This window comes from Poeciliopsis prolifica, unplaced genomic scaffold, assembly GCF_027474105.1.
Source record: "Poeciliopsis prolifica strain line A6 unplaced genomic scaffold, Auburn_PproV2 SCAFFOLD022, whole genome shotgun sequence".
NCBI classification, from domain to species: domain Eukaryota; kingdom Metazoa; phylum Chordata; class Actinopteri; order Cyprinodontiformes; family Poeciliidae; genus Poeciliopsis; species Poeciliopsis prolifica.
In genome coordinates this window covers 4,586,850-4,607,497 of record NW_026562397.1, presented here as the reverse complement: position 1 = coordinate 4,607,497, position 20,648 = coordinate 4,586,850, and the positions used below count along the sequence as shown (strand labels likewise).

The window sequence follows — 20,648 nt, the reverse complement described above, 5'->3', positions numbered from 1 at the left end:
ATTGAACCATCTCTCCATCTATCTATCCATCCATTCATCGAACCATCCATCCATCCATCCATCCATCCATCGAATCATCGACCAATCACGTCGTTTCTTGGGTCTGGAGTTCTGGAACTTTCCAGTCAACTGAAGCCATTGGAGGACGTCGGTGCAGCGGGAAGTAAGAAGGTAAAATGTTTAATTGATAAGCTGTTAATCGTTTATAAGTAGAATTTCTTAAAGAGGATATAGATTTGTGCTGTTTAGTAGTCAGTGTGTCATGACTCTCACTGCTTTGACATCATTCACTGACTGACAGCTTAGCATACAATGGCAGTATTTGCATATAATTATTAACTTGTCACCAGCAAACTCCTAACATAATCACAATTCTGTTTTTTACAGCTTCATTGGTTTTCCCGCTTGGTTTCGGGCTTGGATATTTAGTGACCACAAGAATGAAGAAAAGAGTGTGGCCATTTCTTTCCTGGAAAGGATTCGGATTAAAGTAGCTCTCGGGATGAGAGCGATTTCTTTTGGAACAATTTCCTTTCATCTGTTCTCAAAGAACAGATGAACAAGTGTTGTTGTGTTGTTTTGAACAAGTGACAGATGTCTGTGGAACCACAGACTTTGACTTGACCAAGACTTTGACTTGACCAAGACTGAACAAACTAACCTAGCTGGGGAAGTTTGTTCTGAAAGTCAGACAGTTGACAGTCAAAACAATATTTAAACAAATTGTATTTAAATATGAACAATAAAATGTGGTTGAAGAATGTAAGTTGACAAGTTTCGATTAAAAATATTCTGAACCTGCTTTGTAATCTGTACTTCTTTACAGCTGCAGGAGAAAAAAGGAAGCACAAGCCTACAATTATACTAAAATTACTTTATTACAGCTGATTCTGTTCAATATCCCTCTGCCAACACAATAAAATGGTATACAATACAAACAATATAATAATGGATCCTATTTTTGTTCAAAAAAAGAATTTTTTTTCTTTTACACAATTTAAATCCACTTTTAGTACTTTTACCATCTTTCACGTAGTATCTTCATAGCATCTGACATTCAATAAGAATCTCCACCATCTATACATTTTAATACAGGTTATAAGTTGTAGTGGTAATGTGCCAAAGAATACTGACATCTTCAAAGAAATGCGATCTTTTCATCATTTGTCTGTAACTCCGCCTTTTGTTTTTTTTTAAATTAAACTTAAACCCTCAAACCCACAAAAAAAAAAAAAAAAAAAAAAAAAACAACTTGATCGTTATGATTCGATTCTAACCAACAGTTACTTAACGGGTCAAAGCTTCGAGATGAGAACAGACATGCGGGTGTTCGGTGTTGGCGACTTCCGGTATGGCACAGTGTTTGACTGTAGAGAAAGAATCTTTTTTCAGTTGCCGATTCACAATCCTGCATCCCACTCGCTTTCAGTCAGTAGGATGGTAGAAACTGTTCCATGAAACGATGAAAATAAAATCGGGAGAGGGGACCAAAAAAAAAAAAAAAAAAAGCAAAACTGTAACATCAAGATTTAGCCACATTTTAGAGTGAAGTCAAACTGTCCAATGTGAAAGTGAAACTTGGCATTTGTTGGCGTAACATTTAAACACTTGGTTTTGGCTTTAGAGTTGCAGAAAAACTCCCAATTATTAGTACGTTATAATTTTATTTTAAGCCAAATAAAAAAAAAAAATTCAAGGGAATTGAATACAACTTACTTGGATACAGTAGCAGTAGGCATAAAACAGTTTTTGAGGCCATATATTACGTTACTTGATATTATGCATACTTTTCTGTGATGAAATATATATACAGAAATTAAAGTACAACCTGAAAAAAAAAATCCCAGCACTTTTTGTGTCATCAGAAAATGAAAAAGGAAAGTTTAATAACAGCCCTGAACTAGACTGGAATGAGGAAAAAAAACGCTCCAAGGTGTAGCGTTCGGAAAATCATCTGCACAAGTGTTGTTTAACCGACTACAAAAGTGGCATTCAAAGGAGAGGACTGAATTCAAGAATGAGGAATCAAGTCCGGTGCTTTCAAAATAACTAGGCGAGACTTGGCGGAAAAAAGAAATTAAACCATGAAAGACGGTGGATACTGCTACATAAAGTTCAGAAAAGTAAAACTCTTTCAATAGACACTAAAAATAAGAATTCTTTTTCTACCGCGAGTCACAGGAGAGACCTGAATTATCCATCTGTCAAATTACTCTTAAAACACAACAAAAAAATCTGTTAAAAGCAGGTACGTTGTTAGAAAAAAAAAAAAAAGTGAAAACGCCTTCACACCCCTTGAACCTTCTAATGTTTTGTCATGCTACAACCACAAACTTTAAAAGTATCTCATTAGGTTTTTATTTATTTGGTCGGATGAGAACATAACTTCAATTTTGAAGACCTCAACACAAACGTTGTGTGTGTTTGGAAAAAGTACGACTGATGATCACCTAGATGATCACACAGTCCCCACAGCGGAATATACGGTTTTGGTTGAGGCAACATTAACGTGATGTGATGCAGAAATAAATTAAATGAAAAAATATATATACTGCTCAAAAAAAATAAAGGGAACACTCAATCAACACAATATAACTCCAAGTAAATCAAACTTCTGTGAAATCAAACTGTCCACTTAGAAAGCAACACTGATTGACAATCAATATCAGCTGCTGTTGTGCAAATGGAATAGACAACAGGTGGAAATTATTTTCATATTTATTTCATTCATTCAGATCTAGGATGTGTTATTTGAGTGTTCCCTTTATTTTTTTGAGCAGTGTATAATAGTCAACTTGGGAGTTGGGGGGGGGCGGTTATTTTTACCCATTTCTAGCGTTGAAATGGGTAAAAATAAAACAAAAAACATAAAAGTGGGCAATAATCCACACCCTATGGTCAAAGCTGCAATAGTCAGAATGGACTAGTCAAAGTCCTGAGCCAAGTCTGACTAAATCTGCAGAAATACTTGATGTTGAGATACCGTCCAAGGTCAATCAGACTGACCTTCAGCTGTTTTCTAAAAGATCTAACAAAGAATTGGACAGAAAAAAATAAAACATTTTTATTTTACCTCTCAGTTAAGAATTTTTACGTGTCATCAGTTGTAATATCATGTAAAATCCCCAAGAAATCAACTTAGTGGTTGTAATGTGACAAAAAAGAAGTTCAAGAGGTATTGATGCTTTTGACAGATTCTGCATCAACCAAAAAAAAAAAACCAACCTACATCATGCATATCTCTACTGACCTTTAGTGTTTTTTTTTAATGTGTATTTAGGCCTCAAAATGTTATTTTCAATAAGTGTTTACGTTCAGTAGCACAGAGCCGGTCGTCTTGCGTAACTTGCTGTCTGCACATAAAAGGTTCGAGTTTTTGTTCAGTTGGTTTCATGGAAACTGTCATCTGTACACATCTAAAAAAAAAATAAAAGAAAAAAGGCTGCATCCTCACATATTCTGTTCAGTCAAAGTCACACAGAAACAGAAGCAGTAACACACATCTGCAGTCTCAAAAAAAAAAAAAAAAAAAAAAAGAGAAAAGGCTGTGTAAAATTTGAGAAAATGCTTTCCAACATGCAAAAGGAGGAAAAAGAAAATATCACAGCACAGTAAGTCTGACTTTTCTACATGCGTACCAATGAAACATTCACCAGGAGCTTTGAGAAAAGAAGTCAAATATTAATCTTACACTCGTCGAGCTGTATAAAGTGCTTCGAAAAAGGCAGCAGTATTAAAAAGGCACTAATATATTTTTATATATATATGTATGTATATATATAAAAAATAAAGATTAGCACTAAAGATTGTTTTTGAAGGCTGATACGTTTAAGGGTTACAGTGACATTCTCTGCACTCAAGCATAAACAACAACAAAAAAAGAAAAAAAATGCCAAAAAGTAGCTTTGAATGTTTCTACTATATTTAGTCATAGATAGAAATTTATGCAAAACCCTTTTGGAGGCATGGGAAAAAAAAAAAAGATTAAAATACAATTTACAATAGAGATCAGAGATAAATGAAAAATGTAAAAATATTTAACCCGAGTTAACTGAAACAAACTGAGCTAATGAAAGCTTAAAAAGGCAGTGTTAGTAGAAGCAACCGTCTAAAGCGATTAAGATTTGTTTGGTTCTGTATTTGTGAAGTTTATTTAGATTTTTTTTTTGGTTGATCCTCGAGAATTAAGGCGCAGCAAAATTTCTTAATTACAAAAAAACCATGAAGGGCCATTACAGCAGGCTGGCAGACAACAGCAAAGCATCCCCAGTCGTTTGACTGGGTTCTCCACCGTACCACAGAAAAAGAAAAGAAAAGAAAAAAAAATTGGCCAGTGCATCGCTAAACATAAATGGGAAGTTTAAAAAAAATTTGAAATAAAAATGATAATAATTACAAAAATCTATTTAATGCGATTGTTTGAACCAACAAAAGGCTTTAGAGTGGTGTTTTATGTGCAAAATGAGAGCAATGGCTGTGAATAGCACAAACTTACAAAAACATTTCCTCCACAGAGGAAACGGTAAAAAAACAGAAAAAAAGAAAAACAAGTCAAACTTACTTGTTGATACTCTTGTGTAACATGCATTTCAGAATCTGTGTGTGCTCATAAAACTGCCTTTGAGGATGGGCTGGGGGAGATGGAGCCCCCCCCCTTTTGACCTGAGCAACATTTTCTCCACCACACATCCACATCTGTACAAGGGGAGACGTTTTGGGAGGGGGGTAGCGTCACAGGCAGACAGGTTTCTATATAAAGTGACTCCAAGGCAGACAGAAAGGCGAATCTAAGAGTAGGAGAACTGCGACCCGTTGGATATTTGCGAGGTAACACTGGAGCTCCTGCTCATCCCGGGCTCCACGCGCCCCCCCATTGCCTGCAGGGCCCCGCCTTGTGGGTGGCCCCACTGCATCTGACCCGCACCTCCGCCTCCTCCGCCCGGCGAGCCGTGCCCCGCCCACCCTTGCTGCATAGGCGACCCTCCTAAGCTGAGTTGGTAGTGGTGGTGGCTGCCTCTGTGATTGGAGCTCAGGCTGGAACCGCGGCTGCTCCAGCGCGGCCCTTGAGCGCTCGAGGAGGGCCTCAGCTGCTGGTGCTGGCTGTAGCCGCCTGGCGCACCGGGGAAACTGTTGCTGAGCGCTTCGGGGGAGAGGTCCGCCAGCATCATGTTGTTGAAGCCCAGGCGCATGCTCTCCGAGTCGAAGGCCTCGACTTCCCGGGCTTGGCGCTCCAGCAGGTTCTGGATGCGCTTGGTGCGCTCGTTTTGCAACGACTGCATTTCCTCCTCAATCTACAGGGAAGCCAAAAAAGATGGAGCATTATTCACAGGTACGAGGGTAAAAACAAATGGGAGTCCAGTAGATGTACAGGGTTTCTGCACCAACGCAAATTAAGCACTTTTTAAAACCGTTAATCAATTTTAAGACCTGTATCATGACAGAAATTTACAGAAGAAAATCGCATGTTTTGCATAGTAGTAGTATTGAGTTTTTTAGCACAGCACGAATGCAGCATTGTATGGGTTGGAAACAAAAACGAGCCAATGGCAAAGACAAATGTCGTCCACCCAACAGGCAATACATTTAAAGCTAGCTGGATAGCGGCGGTATATTAGCACTGAGCTAGCAGTAGCTGCAACATTTGCTTGACAGAGTCGAGCCAAGACCCACGAGAAAAAACAAAACACAAACTACATGTACGAGATTAAACAGTCCTGCCGTCCCAAAATTTAAGACGTGGAATTAAAATATTTACGGCCAACTCACATTTTTCTTTTAATGGATGATCTCTGAGCCCTTACTGTTTTTTCTGGGATTTCTCCCATTGAGTTTAATATCTGGTTGGATTTTAACCTGGCCAATCAGCAGACAGGAGGAGAAGTTGTGAGCAATGATGTTTTTCTCTGCCGTTTCAGAATTTGTGGTCTGGTTCTAGTTTTAGCCACGGCAGTGCTCCATTCAGTACGCTTCCAAATATCAAATTAACATGAACAGTCATCTTGTTTGGCTCGTTTTCAGCTGCCTTGTGTTGACTTTTCTCCGCTTCAAGCTTGTGTCTTTTTTTTTTCTTTTCATAAAAAACATAATTCCAAGCAAATAAGCTTAAAATGACAAGTTGTAACAAACCGAGGAAATAAACTCCTGAATGTGAACAAATGTTGAACCTTTTGCTCCAGTAGCGCTCTTCGGAGTGACACCCTTTGTTCCAGGTCATTCTTCTCGCGGGCATGCTGCGCGTCCGTCTGCATCTTAATTTTACTCTGGTAGGCATTGAGAAGCTCCAGCTCCTGCTGCAGCTGGATCTGTAATGCTTGGCATTGAGATTCCTGAGTCACATCCAGGCGTAACTAACGACAAGGAATGAAGAACGCAATGTTACTCATCCTGAAACAGCGAGACGATAAAAATGCAATGCTGCGTTGAGGGTCAACAGGCTTTGCTTGTACGTTTCTGGCGCTGAAAGACTCACCGCCTGTGTTGAGAACATTTCACTGATGGAATGGTCGTACTGCTCGGCTAAAATGGCAAGTTTGCGATGCTGCTCCTGCTTTAGGCGTTTGAGGACAGCTTTGTGCTCGGACTTTGGTGTGGTCTCCAACAGGTGGTTCCTCAATGCTTTATACTGCCGGGTCTGGATCTTACACGTGTCTTGAAACTGCTTTTTGATCTGCAGCTCTTTGTACTTGAAAACAGAAAAACAGGGATTCGATTAATAATGTGTGTAGACATTCATCGCATCAGGAGACAAATATCTTTAATATAAAGGTTTTTGCAGGTGTCACCAACGCAAACGCAAGAGTTTAAAACGTGTTTTAAGAACATTGTCAATGAAATTTAAGACCTGTATCATGGCAGAAATGAATAAAATAAAATAGTAAGGGCTGGCTACAGAAGTCAGCCAGTGGCAACAATGAACAATAGATGATAAATGTAAAAAAACCAAAAAAACAACTTGCTCGCTAGGCAAGGGTTGACTAGCAACTAGTTAGCTGTATCCTCAACCGCCCGGAGTTGATGTTAAACACAAAAAAGTGAACCAAGTTTTACATCAGGTCAGAGACTAACCTTGAGGCTCTTGGGCTGCTGACGAACCTCCATGCCGTGTTTTCGTCTAAGCTCCCGCTCTCTCCTCTTGTTGTACTCCTGCTGATTGGTCAGCTCCGTCTGGTGCTGTAGCCGGATCAGCTCGACCCGGGTCTTCTGGATGGTGTTGAGCTGGCGGAACTGGAGCTCCTGCATGGACTCGTGGTGACGGAGAAGCATGGCATGTTCCAAGTCCTTTTGAGTCTGACGCTTGTTTAATTCCTGCCAACGCAAGTACATAAGAGAAAATCACAAAAGGAACTTCCTGAGGTGAAAATTAAAAAAACAAAAACAAAGAAAAGACTTTGTTTTGTCAGGAATTGATGAGAATTTTGTGATACAGACTCCTTATTGACTGTCATTGAATTAGGAAATAAACTACGCACCATGCTGCATTTGATTCAAACTAAATAAAAACTGGCTCAAAAAAATAACAAGAATCCATTTGTCAAATGAACATTTTAACATGAAATGCAACTTTTTGCACATTTGTTTTTGTATTTGCTTTCAGGAAGGCAGAAATCCTCTCTTCCAAAATGATATTGACTGTTATTTTACTCCATACTTTGAATCGCTTCTGTGGATGCATTTTAAATCAAAATATGAGGCGTGTACATTTCATGTTATTGGAACAGACAAGCGGAATCGTTAGGCAGGCAGATTAACAATTCTCTACAAGAACCAGGTTCCATCCTTGGTCAATAAATGTCACAGTGAGAAGTGCTGACCTCTCGCAGATGCTGCTGTTCAATTTTGTGGCGAGCCATCAGGATCCTTCTTTTGAACCGGCGACACTCCAGGTCCAGGTACTGCCTCTGTCTGCGCTGCAGGTTGGCCTCTTCCGCTGCTTGGAGGTTCTGGAAGTTCTCCTTCTGCTTGGACAGCCACTCTTGCTTTTCTTTCTTGGGCGTTGACTGGTTTTCATTCAGCTCCTGGAGGAAAATAGAGACATTTAACCTTAATACTAAAGTCGAATTTGTTTTATATTTTACATTGAAAGACAAATATGGATGAAAATAAATGCAATGAAGTTTGACACCTCTTTCAGCTGCTCCTTGCGGAGCTTGTACTCTCGTTTTTGGGATTCCAGGAAACTGTTCAGCTCTTTCTTCTGCTGACTCTGGATGTGATGTTGGAACTTCTTTTCATCGTTGCTAAATGTTTTTGCCTAGTGGAAAAAAACAAAACAAAACAAAAAACCCACCATTATCAGTGTGATCAATGCAAAACAGCAGCCACCATAAAACCATAAACTGGACTACATTTTAATCCACAGAAAATGAGAATTCAGATATTGATTTGAACTTTTGTTTTCATCCGTGACACCGAGATAGAAGGTGAATTAACAACAACAACAAAAAACTCTTAATGAAGTATAACCTCTATTCATGCGGACACATGTTAAAGCACTGGGTTCACAATGTAAAAAAAAACAAGGCACAGAGCCAAACTGTACATCTAAAAACGTCACTTATCTACTGATTTGCAAATGTTGTGCTGGAAAGACACAAACATTTAGCTGTAGGTGGTGGCTGGTTGTCAAGCAAATTCAAATTTCAGTGGTTTAAACTGAATCTGAAGTTTGGAAGTGACAGTCCGAAGTCTGTTTCTTACATGTAAACTTTGCTGTTGCTAAGCATAAAGAAGCAAAACAGTTGGTTATAGTTAATTTACACGTACAGTTTTAGCTAACTTTAGCACTTCAAAACAACTTCATTTACACAGCAGACTATTACTGACTTTTGTGTGTTTTTGTCAATTGACAATATTTTCCCGTTTGATGTAAACGTCGTGCTGAGTGTACATCTGACTCACTTATTAACCTTCTGTGGTTTAGAGGATTTATGCATTTTTCCAACAAGCTCATGCTAAGATGACATTTTCTACTATTGGTAAAAGGAACTTCAAAAACCAACCCTTGAAACCATTGCTTCCCTAATGCAATATCAATATATTCAGAAGTTCTGCATTGCTAAACACAGCTGTGAGCTGGTGCATGCTTGTGTTTTGGAAGCTCACATCTTTCTCCATGGATGCTTGGTGTTTCTTGACCACCTTCTCCAGCTCTTGGGCGAAGTTATTCCTCTGGGTCTCCAGCTCCTTGTCCAGACGGAGCCGGTGCTCGTCCATCTCGGTCTTCAGCTTGTTCTCCAGAGCCAGCAGCTGCTTCTGGTGCTGCCGTCTCATTCGCTTGTAGCCCAGGATCTGCTCTCTTAGCTCCGATTCCTGCTCGTGCTCCTTCATCTGGCGTGTGAGCTGACAAACACAAGACGCAAGATTTATTTATTTTTTTTTAAATCAACTTGATGGAAACAAGTTGTAAGAATTACATTTGCATAAATATTGTCAATAATGTGCTGAACTAGAAAAAAAATCTGCCATGCCACAGACATGCTGTCGCCTTTCAGAAACTCCGCAGTGAGCTCAAAGAGACACATTTTCTTTATATTAAGAGTAATTAAAAAAAAGCCTTTCGTGGAGGTTTTTTAAAAACTGGATATAAGAAAAAGATGTGAACTTAGAACATATTCACATGCTTGTTAAGACAACATATCCCAGGAAAATCAGAAATCTTTCTGAATAACCATCAGCTGAGTCACAAGAATTTAAACAATTAGATCCAGTATTTCTTACGACAAAATTGGTGCAGTTTTCCTTTTAACAGGCAAGTGTCAACACGTAATAGAATCCACTAAACAACATACATGGTAGCAACATAACCTAATGTTGTAGCCCTTTCATTGTTTCCTGCGCCGTATGTGTGTGTATAGGCCATGCTATCAAATAATCTGTGGGAACCAAAAGTATGATGTTTATGTCCATACATTTATATGAATCAGGTTTCTATGTAGAAATGCCTCTAATTCCACCTGCATCATCTTTATGAATTCAAATAGTTTCATTCCCAAACTCCCGGTAAGGACAGAAGGCGTTTCTACCGCTGACGCTGTACGTATCGTCGCAAAGTCTTCACGGTTTCGTCTCGTCCTCTGGGTCTGAGTGGGTGCAGCTTGTGTCTCTGTTGTGCCTCTGCCATGAGGCTCTGACTCTTCTTTGCGCGTCTCTTGTTCCTGGATCAGAAGGAAAAGCAACAAAACCAGAGTGAAGAAACCGCACGGCAACCAGAAAACAGAGACACAACAGCTCAGTTTTGATGAGAACACTCAGGATTCTGGGTCTTGATTCTCTTACGGGTTTGAGATTAATGACCGAGCTGTTGGACATCACCGTGCCGTCGCCGTCCATGTCCGGCTCGCTCTTGTCCTCGCCTGCGTCAGGTAGGCTGTTGACGGAGCCGCTTTGGGAGCTGGCACTGATGGACATGCTGGGTATGGACTGGTTGCTCCCGACGCTGTTCACCGTGCCCGTCCCACTCACGCTGGGGTCCGGCTCCTATACACACACATACGGCGCAGGAAACAATGAAAGGGCTACAACAATAGAGGATGCTGCTAAAACATAAACAGGCCAGCTAGGGGCAAACCTCATCATCGTCTTGCGCCTCATTCGTGGAGCCATTGTGAGCTTCCTGAAATAAGATCTTCTTCATCTTGCGGTACTGCAGGTTGTCTAGTTCCCTCACAGCATCCTTGGTCCGATTTATCAGATCTATTAGGACCGATTCTGGCCGTTCACGCTGGATAAACGCATGCTGGGGGCCGAAAAAGAAACTAAGAATTAATGTTGGGACTTTTATGGTTTAAATAAGGTTACTGGAAGTGCAACCCACTAAAATTTAAGACTTTAAGACCGTTAATCAATGGAATGTAAGACCTATATCACGACAGAAATGTACAAAGGAAAACATCAAAGAAATAAATTGTATGTGTTGGCAACACATCCATGATAACATCCAGTCAACTTGTAATAAATTTACATCTACCCATTGCTAGTTAGGTTGCAACCAGCAAGTAAAGCTAGCTAGTTAGTGATAGTCATAAATGTTTTGCACAACAGTAAAATTCTGAGAAAAGGAAACTACATAGAATATATGAGATTACATAGTCCTGCCACAGCAAAATTCAAGACTTGTGATTAATGCATTTAAGGCCCACTTACATTTCCTCAATGAATTGAAGACTTTTCAAGTCCCTAATTTTAGTTACATCAAAATTTTTTAAGGATGTGCAAGCACCTTGTTTAAAAAGAAAATACAAGAAAGTTAAGAAGAATCTATTGTCAAATCTTTAATTGCCCACCTTTAGGAGCTCCTCGGAGTTTGGCCTTTCCTGAGGGAGTTTCTGGAGACATGAATCGACAAATTTCCGAAAATAATCCGTCCTGAAGAAAGCATGAAAGCATGACAGATTTTGTCGTTCGTCGTCGAAAGTTTCAGAAGCATTCAGTCACATGGCTTTTCACTCACCATTCAGTCGACTGCAGAACGGGGCTGTCGTTCTGTGCTATGTGATATAAGGCACTCATCGCATTCATGTTGAACAATGGAGGCTTCCTCTCAGCTAGAAACCAAGAAGTCTATCAGTTTTAAAAAATATCCAAACTTTTAACAACTTTACGTGTTTAGCTCAAATTTTACACATTTAGTTTACATTTGAATAGGTAAAAAAATAAGTCGCAATATAATTCTTTTTATGACTTTAGTTTTTTAAAGCTAATCTTAGCCTTCGAGCAGTGCTGACTTGTTGATTTCGTTCTCTAAAGGTTCTTTTGTCTGGCCGTGTACAGTCTAAACACATAACAGAGCCAATGAAGTATTTGGAGCATGTTTGCCCTCAATTAGGAAACACAACAGCTCACACAAAGCAGATAGAGATGAATGCTTGGTGCGTCCCACTCTGCGAGAAACCTTCATTTACAAGGTGAAAAAGGAATGCAGATTAATTACATGCCTATGCATTGAAAGCCCAGGCAAGTTACGTATGAACAAAGGCACATCAGTGCCAGTAAAGGCTTGTGGAGGTTTTTGTTGTTGCAAGGAGGCAGCCTAAGTGGCTTAAAGTAATGTTGACTGGGAGAAACGTGAAAATACTGAGGGGAGGGGAACAATCTTGACAATATGGACGTACCTAATTCAATGCAGGTTATTCCCAAAGACCAGATGTCCACCTTTCCATCATACTGACCCTCATCCATGGCTAATATGACCTCTGGGGCCATCCTGAGAAGAAAACATATGCACCAAGATAAGACGGGACGAGTAAAAACAAACACAAATACGAAAACAAACTGACAGACAGAAAATAGAAGCAAAGGCATTGGAGAAATTTACTAGGTCAGAGTCCATATTTAAGGAGTCCAGGCCCGAGGCTAATATAGCTACATACATACGCACTTTTCAGGTATTTGCTCGTAAAAAGAAAAAAAAAAAAATTTTCTTAATCTTGTATAATTTTCTTTCTACTTCACAACTGTATACCACTCTGTCTTTCACATAAAATTGCAATAAAATCTAATTCATATTTGAGGTTTTAATGTGACAAAACATGGAAAAGGTCATGGTGTATGAATACTTGCAAACCGCTATACGTTTCTGTTGAACTACTGTAAGAAATGACTTTCTTGTTTGTATCCTAATTTATCGAGATGCATTGATACATGGCTGTTCACATACCAATATGGAGTCCCGACAAAAGAATTGGCCGGACAGGCAATGGAGGCCGAGCCAAAGTCTGCTAGTTTCACCAGACCCGGTTCTGTCAACAAGATGTTTCCTGCTTTGATGTCACTGTAAAAACATACAGAAGGAAACGAGTGACGTTTCACTGGAACCGTAGAACATGGAGCAGAGAAAGATTTGCTTGAAAAATACTCAAATACGCACCGGTGGATCATGTTGTGGGAGTGAAGATAAGCCAATCCGTGAAGAGCACCATGGGTAATTGCAGCAATTTCAACTTCTTGCAGGGGTTTCTTGTGAACTGGAAGGTATTAATCGTCATTGGAGATGCAATACGGGGAAAAAAAAAAACTGGCGGGAACAACATTCCCACGTTGTGATAGACTTTAACTCACCTTCTAACAAGTCTGAAGCTGAGCCTAGACAGTACTCCATTACCAACTGTTGAGAAATAGAGATTGAGCATTTGTTTATTGCTTTCGTCTCTCAGTTTTTGTTCAACGTTTGCTACTTATACGTCTATCCAACAGGATATTTATCATTTCAGTTTGATTTTGACTCCAAATAAAAAAAAAAGAAGAAAAAAACAACAACTGAAAACAACACATGCTAGCAGCAGGCATGACGAAGAAATGTCTTCAAACTCATACCTCCTCATCATGGAAACCACATGAGGAAGTTCATATGGTGCAGCTTTTAAGTTGAGGGCTATGCCTCTGCTGTGTCCTTGTGAAAAACCGAGAGCAGCGGAGATACCAGCGGCTTATAGCCCGGCGTGGCTTATCTATGTACGCTTCCAGCTGTTTTTTTTTTCATTTGTAGGTGTAGCTCATGCTAAGGTGCGCTCTATAATCCAGAAAATACGGTACATTAAAATGGTTGAGCTGCTCTTAATAATTATTGACGGATAAGATGCATTAAAAAAAAACAAGCAAAATTACAAATTATAGGATAAAATAAGAAAACCTATCTTCACCATAATTAATTTTCAGACAATGTATATTATTTAAAATTTAGCCCTTAGTTATTTTCAGTGTATTCATTTATTTTCCAAAGGTTTGTTGATGTAAACCATGTGGCTGATTTTCTTTGCGTTTACTTCTTAAAGAAAGGCTACATCTGGATCAATACTTCCCACTTATTTTTAACAAATTAAATAAATTTTTAATTTCATGTTCACAGCAACTACCTGTCCTTCAAGTTGGTTGTTAAAGGTGTATTCATCTTAAATATTAGTTTTGTTAAAAAAACAATCACAATCACAAGTTTTTGTTTCCACAATCAAGCAGGCCTCGTCACTTTCCAATTTACCTGATTTAAAAAACAAAAAAACAGAAGCCCTTACCCAAGCAGTGTGCTCTCGCAGGTAACATCCTTTGTACTCTATGCTGTTTGGGTGCTGTATTCGCCGCAGGAATTTCACCTCCTTGATTATATCTTGCCATTTCTGTGAAACCAGTGCAGAGAGTTTGGAAAAAGAACACCAACATCAAATTAGTTTTTGCGTTAAGATACCCCCAAAATAACTTGGAAGCACATTTTATGAAGGAAAAAATAATAATAATAGAATATAATGCTGTCAGTTCAGAAAACTGACTAATTCACATGTATTGTTTTGCATGCAATGTGATTAAAATGACAGCAAAAAGGTGCAAAATCTGAAGCCCCACAAAACCTTTACATTTGCATTGTGTAGCATATAGGACACCCAAACACACCATGCAGTGTTGTCCATAATTTGTCCAGGTTGTGAAAATAAATTTAAAAAAAAGTCCAACTATACACAGCTGTTTGTAGAAACATAGATTGTGTTTGTGGGCAATTCTTTTTTTTTTTTTTCCTCCCGTTGCATTCAAGGCAAAATTGATTAAAAGTGTTTACATTATGACCCAAAGCGCAAGCATTCCTGGTTTTTGATCATATGTTTGCATCCAGAAAACGCCATTATACCTCATTAGACTGTTTTCCATTATAGGACATCTTCTTGATGGCCACCACATCATTTGACCGCACATCCCGTGCCTAGGAGATGAGAAGAACTGATTGTAAACACTGTAATTTAACAAATACTTGAAGATTGTTTTCTTTGTGTTGTTTGTTTTATTTTTGTGCATGAACACATCCACAAATTGCAAAATGCTTTCCTTAAACCGTCAAACCAGCAGTTTGTTGCTACAGAGCATAAACAGCAATATTTGTTGTATTTGGATGGTAAAACCAAACAAAAAAACAGATTTTGCTTGGAGACACTGATCTAATAATAATAATCATAAAATGGAAGATTTGGAGAATAACTGAACAATAAATAATCAAACAAAATTAGGTTTCAACCATTTAAACTACTTGATCAAGAGCAAAAATAATGTGTTGGGAGTACTCAAACATTTAGAGCCAACTGAAATACACATACTCGTCCGGTATTAAGAGCATAAACAATGGCAATGATTATGTGATTGATTGTGGTAAGCACAATCAATCACATAATCTTTAGAAGCCTCAGACTGAAACAAACTTATAAACACACTCTAATCTAGAATTGTACGGAATAAAACCTTTTTTTAGGTAGTTGGACAAAAATGTAATTTTTTGTTATGGTTTTTTAACAAAAATTCAAAAGTCATGCTGAAAAAGACCATAAACATTTCTGTAAGTACAGATCACTTCATAATCCAATTCCAATTTCTGCTTTTCTTTTACTTCTAATTGTACTATTATTGTATTTTAAGGACAATGAAAGCCGATAATGTAATTTGTCCAAATTTTGTTTTAATTCGGAAATTACACATGTGCTGCAGGATTTTTTTTTTTACATTGATCTCAAATGTGGCAGGATTAGAAAGTAATCTCCACTTACTTATGACAGAATATTTCCCTAAACATAATTTGATTCATACTAAAATAAGCCTATTATAATGAGCAATTAATAGCATGATAAATGAAGATGAGCTCAATTATTTACTTTTGGATAAAGGAAAATTTTGTTTACAGAAATAAAATCTGTTATTTATGGTTTTGGTAGTATGTGGCTTTTTTTCTTTTGAATTTATTCTTTTTAGTTGTTGTGTAACATTTTGGACATTTAAAACATGGAGTATTCTGTACAAAGTTTATTGGTCTTTGACAGGCCAAAATGCATTTTGACTATGTGACTAGCATCATATCTGATAATGGCATAATATTAGGAGAATATTATGCCATTATCATAATATTAACTGAAAATGATGTCAAAACAACAATATTATTGTTTACCACAATAATCTCTGGAACAATTTATAGTCCATTATAATTTATCAAACAAAAAAATGCATCACATGCTTTTTAATGTAATTATCTAAAAAACAAAAACTAATTAGAAAGTTTGCAGTTCTGACGTATTTATTGAATAAGAATGGAAGCTGATTGAGGGAAAATAAGTGGATGTGATCACCAGGTGACTTACTGGTGCTTTGCTACACAGACGGTTAAAAAAACAACAACAAAAAAACTCACAAAATACACAGCTCCAAAGCTGCCATGTCCGATTTCGTGCAGATCTGTGAAGAGCTTTTCCGGGTCCTCCCTGAAGAAGAGTTCTGCGATTTCGGGGTCCTTCAGGTTCCCCGCCCGGCTGTTGTTGGGCATGCCGGGGGACGTCGGGGCGGTGCCGCCGCCGCCGCCGGGAACTATCTGGGTCTGCGACAGCGACGGGCAAGCCCCCTGCGACGGCTCATCTGCAAGACTGTGATTTCATGTGTTCAGCGCTGCAACACAACAGGAGCAGAAAAACAAACAAACAGAACATTACACATTTTCTTTCAAGATTATGGCAATTCTCAATTTTAGAAATACATGTGAATTAGAATCAGAAGAAATAAAGCAGAGCTGGGCAATGTGGAGTTACGAGATACATCAAGTCGACTGTAGTGTTTTATTAACGCTGATTTTAATTCCAATCTTCCTTATGTTTGCCATAATTCTAATAGTTAAAACTCTGTTTCAAAATTTTTCTTTCGCAAAAACACTCCACTGGGGCAGTAAATATTCCTCTCCGTCACCATCGTTATGAACAGCCCTGCTAATGTGGACTGTAGAAGATCACTGAGGAAAATTTACTGAGTCCATGCAGTGGCTCAGATGATCAGTTGCAAACAGATGCAGAGCTGATGCTTGAGTCACAAGACTTCTTCCCCAGCCTGGGCGAAACAGCCCCCGGTCCGAGCAGACATCTTTTGTCTCACAACAACACTGAACAACCCCACTATTCCACACAGATGTAGCCACAGCCACGAAATAAAGCCTCATTACCATGCAGGACTGTGCCTCTTTATTGCCATTGTCCTTCATGACATCGGCGCGACTCAATGAGCTTTGCTGTCATATGTCATGACATCGTTTTCGACCGCAAACACACACGCACGCACACGCACGCACACACCCACACAAAAGGGAAAGAAGTGCCGATAGCCGATACCTCCGTGAGTCAGGACAAGCCTTCCAAACCGCCGCTCACAAAAACGCTTAAGAATGCGGCAGGACAGGACAACAAAGCTAGAGGGCTGGAATTCCCAACGTATGCCCTCACTACGCCGTGACTCTCTGCACTTCCTGTTCGCGCGGCTCTGGCGAGGTTGGAATGGGCCCTAGTGAGAAACTTGACAAGTTACATCTAGCATCCCTGACACAAAAACAAGAGCAAACATGCACTGAAATATCTGACAGCAGAAGGGGAAAAACACAAAGCGTGACAAAAAAGAAGAAAAAAAAACAAAAAGAAAAAGAAATAGCTGTCATTTCATTTCATCTTCTGATAACAACATAGCTGGGGCTTACTGAAGAGGTTTATGTTAATAAAATTATCTTTAAGAACATATGTGAGCAATTCCTGTTACACCCAGCTACCATGAAAACAGCCTTGTTAAGTTTCAAACTGAGGAATAACGTGAGCAGAATATATTTAGTTTGAAGCAGAATATGGTTTAGAAAATGTGTTCTGTGCTACAGTACCTATATTTTATCTGAATAAAAAATATAACAAGCCAATAAACTGACATTTATTTTTGTCAATAAAAAAGAAAACGCTCATGAAAGAAGAAATTACATTTTCTTCCAGGTAAATCAATAGTCATACATGTTCTCAGTCTCAGCTTCTAAAAACTCTGTTTTTGGTGTCATTTGGAAAAACCTCTTTGCACTTTAAACTGAAATTAGAGCAGTTAATAGTAAGGATATAGAAATGGTAAAATACAGGCCTAAAATTTCACATTTCACCCTTCTAACACATAAAATCTCTCTCTGACATGAAAAGACAATTTCTATAAAACAGGGGTGCTCAAAGTGTGTCCTCGAGGGACCGGCATCCTGCACGGTTTTTGTTCTCTCGCTGGTGGTAGTAACAAGCTTTTCAGTATGTCAGTGTTCTTCTCAGGTCTTCTGATGAGCCATCACTGGATCCGGCGCGTAGAGCCAAGGAGAGAACCGAAAACATGCAGGATGCAGGCTCTCGAGGGCCAACTTTGGGCAGAACTGCTCCAAAAAGTATACCAAGAGTAGAAAAATCTGTGGGAAAACGTGAATACATTTGGGCATTAATACAATCAGCACCGTTAGTAAATGTAAAGGTTGATCACGTGTTTCCCAGGCGAGTCCTTCTGGGGTTTGACCAGCATCACATCTTACCTGGGCGTTTCAGCTCATGTCACTGGTGATAAACTCCCAACTTTTACAAGTTAGCCTTCACATTCTTTCATTTTCCTAAAAGTAGTCGCTCGTCTCGTGAGTGACGACCGTATGCCGGCACGCGCTTCTGAGCTCTAACGCACGAGTGTAGGTCGAAAGGTTTCCAGAGATTCCCAATGTTGACTGTACAACGTTAACCCCAAACTTCATGCTATCCAAGTTACGTGTCATGGGATGGAGCACCTCAAGCCGTGTTCCAAATGAGTTAACAGTCTGAGTTATTGTGTAACTACTCAACAAACATTGAAATAAACACCAGTTTGGTTTAATTAAGAGGAAGTTACGTTTAAAAAGCCTAACAAGCTAATGTTTGCTAATTTAGCTTAGCCGGTTAGCTGGAACTCACCCTGTTATGACAGGCCAGTTCGGAGAGATGAGGAGAGTGGCGTACACTTCAGACCAGTTTGGGATTAGAAAGTACTTTTCCAGTTTCATCCCCAGCGCGGAAGCCTCGTAAAGCGAAAGTCCTGGCGGCTCTTCGCGCTGTCAGCCGACTTAACAGAGGAGGTCAGTGAAATTACCAAAAGATTTAAAAATGCCCACCCTTGAAGTGAACCGGGGTGCACACAGCAGTCAGCTCCCACTCCCAGGCCAGCTCCAAAGATGGCTGCCGAGCGCTCCGCCGCCGCGCCTCTCCTCGGTGAAAAATACACCAGGGACGAACGCGAGAAAAAGTTCAGGCGGCGGCAGAAACACCCATGAGCGCGCCGCCGTGGAGTCTGCGAGGCCGTTCGACGAACTGGAGATTTAACTTGGCGCAAATGACACCTGAACTGCGGAGTTACGTAAAGGTCTTCTCCTCGACATGCTACAAACTGCAGTTCCGCCCTGCCCGTTGCAGTAAACTCTCCCTGACCCAGGAACACCAGGAGGCGGAAACTCTGGAGCCGACCGCTTCAAAAACCCCTGAAGGCTGGCCGAAATAAAAACAACAACAACAACAACAACGCAAAGAAACATAAACATGTCATCCAAAGCATTTACTCCTCGGAGAAGTTTGTAGCCTTTTGATTCAACTTCAATAAAATAAGTATTGATCATGAGGATGATCCAGTCGTCTTCAGGTTCAAGTCTTTAGTTTTTCACGGGCCGTGCAGGAGGATCGCGTGGGTTTAGATATTTTTCAATAAACGAGGTTTCAGAGTTTAGTAGAGTACGGGAAAAAAAAGTGTGTTGACGTAAAATTCAACAGATTTTTACTCAAGCAGAAGCAAAAAGAAAAAAAAAACGTCCACCAAATTTCAAGTGTAAGAAGGTATCTTGTGAAAATAATGATCAATAAAATGATCAGATCAACTCATTTAATATCTCAAAAATAAACCTAAAAAAAAAAATTTTTTTTTGAAATTTTACTATTTTGCACTAAAGTATAAATAAATACAAATGAAGACAGAATAAATATTTGCCATGTATTTTTTTTCTACAAAGGTTAGGAAACTAATACAGCAGGTAATATCTATTTTGGGATAAAAGTGCACTCGAGCAAAAGGAGCGATTATTCAGCATTTCTCAAATAAAAACAAGAAGCAAAAGTGCTCCACAGCTACTAGCTTAAGTACATTTTTTATTTGTCAAAATACTGATCAAATGTGCTCCACCCACCTTTGAATGAACATTTCTTGGTGCTGTGTCCGAGAAATGTTTATGTTTTTGCTGCAATAACAAAGCAGAAGATGTTTTCAAGATTCAGTGGAATAACTCTTGTACTGAGATAGCTGATTTGACTAATTGACTAATTAGACCTATTTGTCTTGGAGGAATGGATCAAAATGGATCAAAATTCCATAAAACTGCTGTGAGGAATTGTGGAACGATACCAAAGTATATAGGCAAGAATGTCAAATACTAAGAAAATATATTTAAGTGAATGAATTTGAATAAAAGACTTGCTTTTTTGTCATTATTCTGGCACTTTGCAAATATACATGTTTTTTTTTTGTGATCCTCTCCTTGAAAAATAGTCTCCTTTACACAGCCTACCTGCACAAATTAGTGACACTATATTGAATGAGAAGTAAATAACAAACACTTCTAAACTGTTTAGATTGTGGCCGCATACTTTAGATATGTCTAAAAACGTTAAATGTCATGTTCTTGAATCTTTATTCCATTTTAAGCAAATCAACATTTAAGCAACAACGGCATAAATCTGAGTACAGACATCATTCAGCAAACAAAGGTAATATGATATTTTGTTGACATTTTTTTATTATTCTTTTTTTTATTATTTATTCTTTTTTTTCTTACCGAAAATAAAATTGAAACTTCGACA

At 38.9% G+C, this 20,648-nt stretch overlaps 1 protein-coding gene across 2 annotated transcripts; it reads right to left on the bottom strand.

Moving 5' to 3' along the window:
- Nucleotides 1-859: 859 nt before the first annotated feature.
- Nucleotides 860-19,014, bottom strand: taok1a (TAO kinase 1a). 2 transcript variants are annotated; one of them, XM_055045550.1, is made up of 20 exons: nucleotides 18,920-19,014; nucleotides 16,151-16,401; nucleotides 14,612-14,683; nucleotides 14,007-14,108; nucleotides 13,057-13,102; nucleotides 12,866-12,962; nucleotides 12,656-12,769; nucleotides 12,111-12,202; nucleotides 11,450-11,543; nucleotides 11,283-11,364; nucleotides 10,568-10,735; nucleotides 10,276-10,476; nucleotides 10,023-10,154; nucleotides 9,103-9,339; nucleotides 8,123-8,251; nucleotides 7,812-8,015; nucleotides 7,066-7,305; nucleotides 6,470-6,682; nucleotides 6,165-6,347; nucleotides 860-5,291 (listed from the first exon to the last, which is right to left on the bottom strand). In XM_055045550.1, exons 2-20 carry the CDS (start codon nucleotides 16,280-16,282, stop codon nucleotides 4,788-4,790), a joined length of 3,042 nt encoding a protein of 1,013 aa, XP_054901525.1. In that variant the 5' UTR covers nucleotides 16,283-16,401; nucleotides 18,920-19,014; the 3' UTR covers nucleotides 860-4,787. The 2 variants fall into 2 exon arrangements, with proteins under 2 accessions (XP_054901525.1, XP_054901524.1); XM_055045549.1 differs by lacking the exon at nucleotides 18,920-19,014 and adding an exon at nucleotides 18,723-18,852.
- Nucleotides 19,015-20,648: the final 1,634 nt, after the last annotated feature.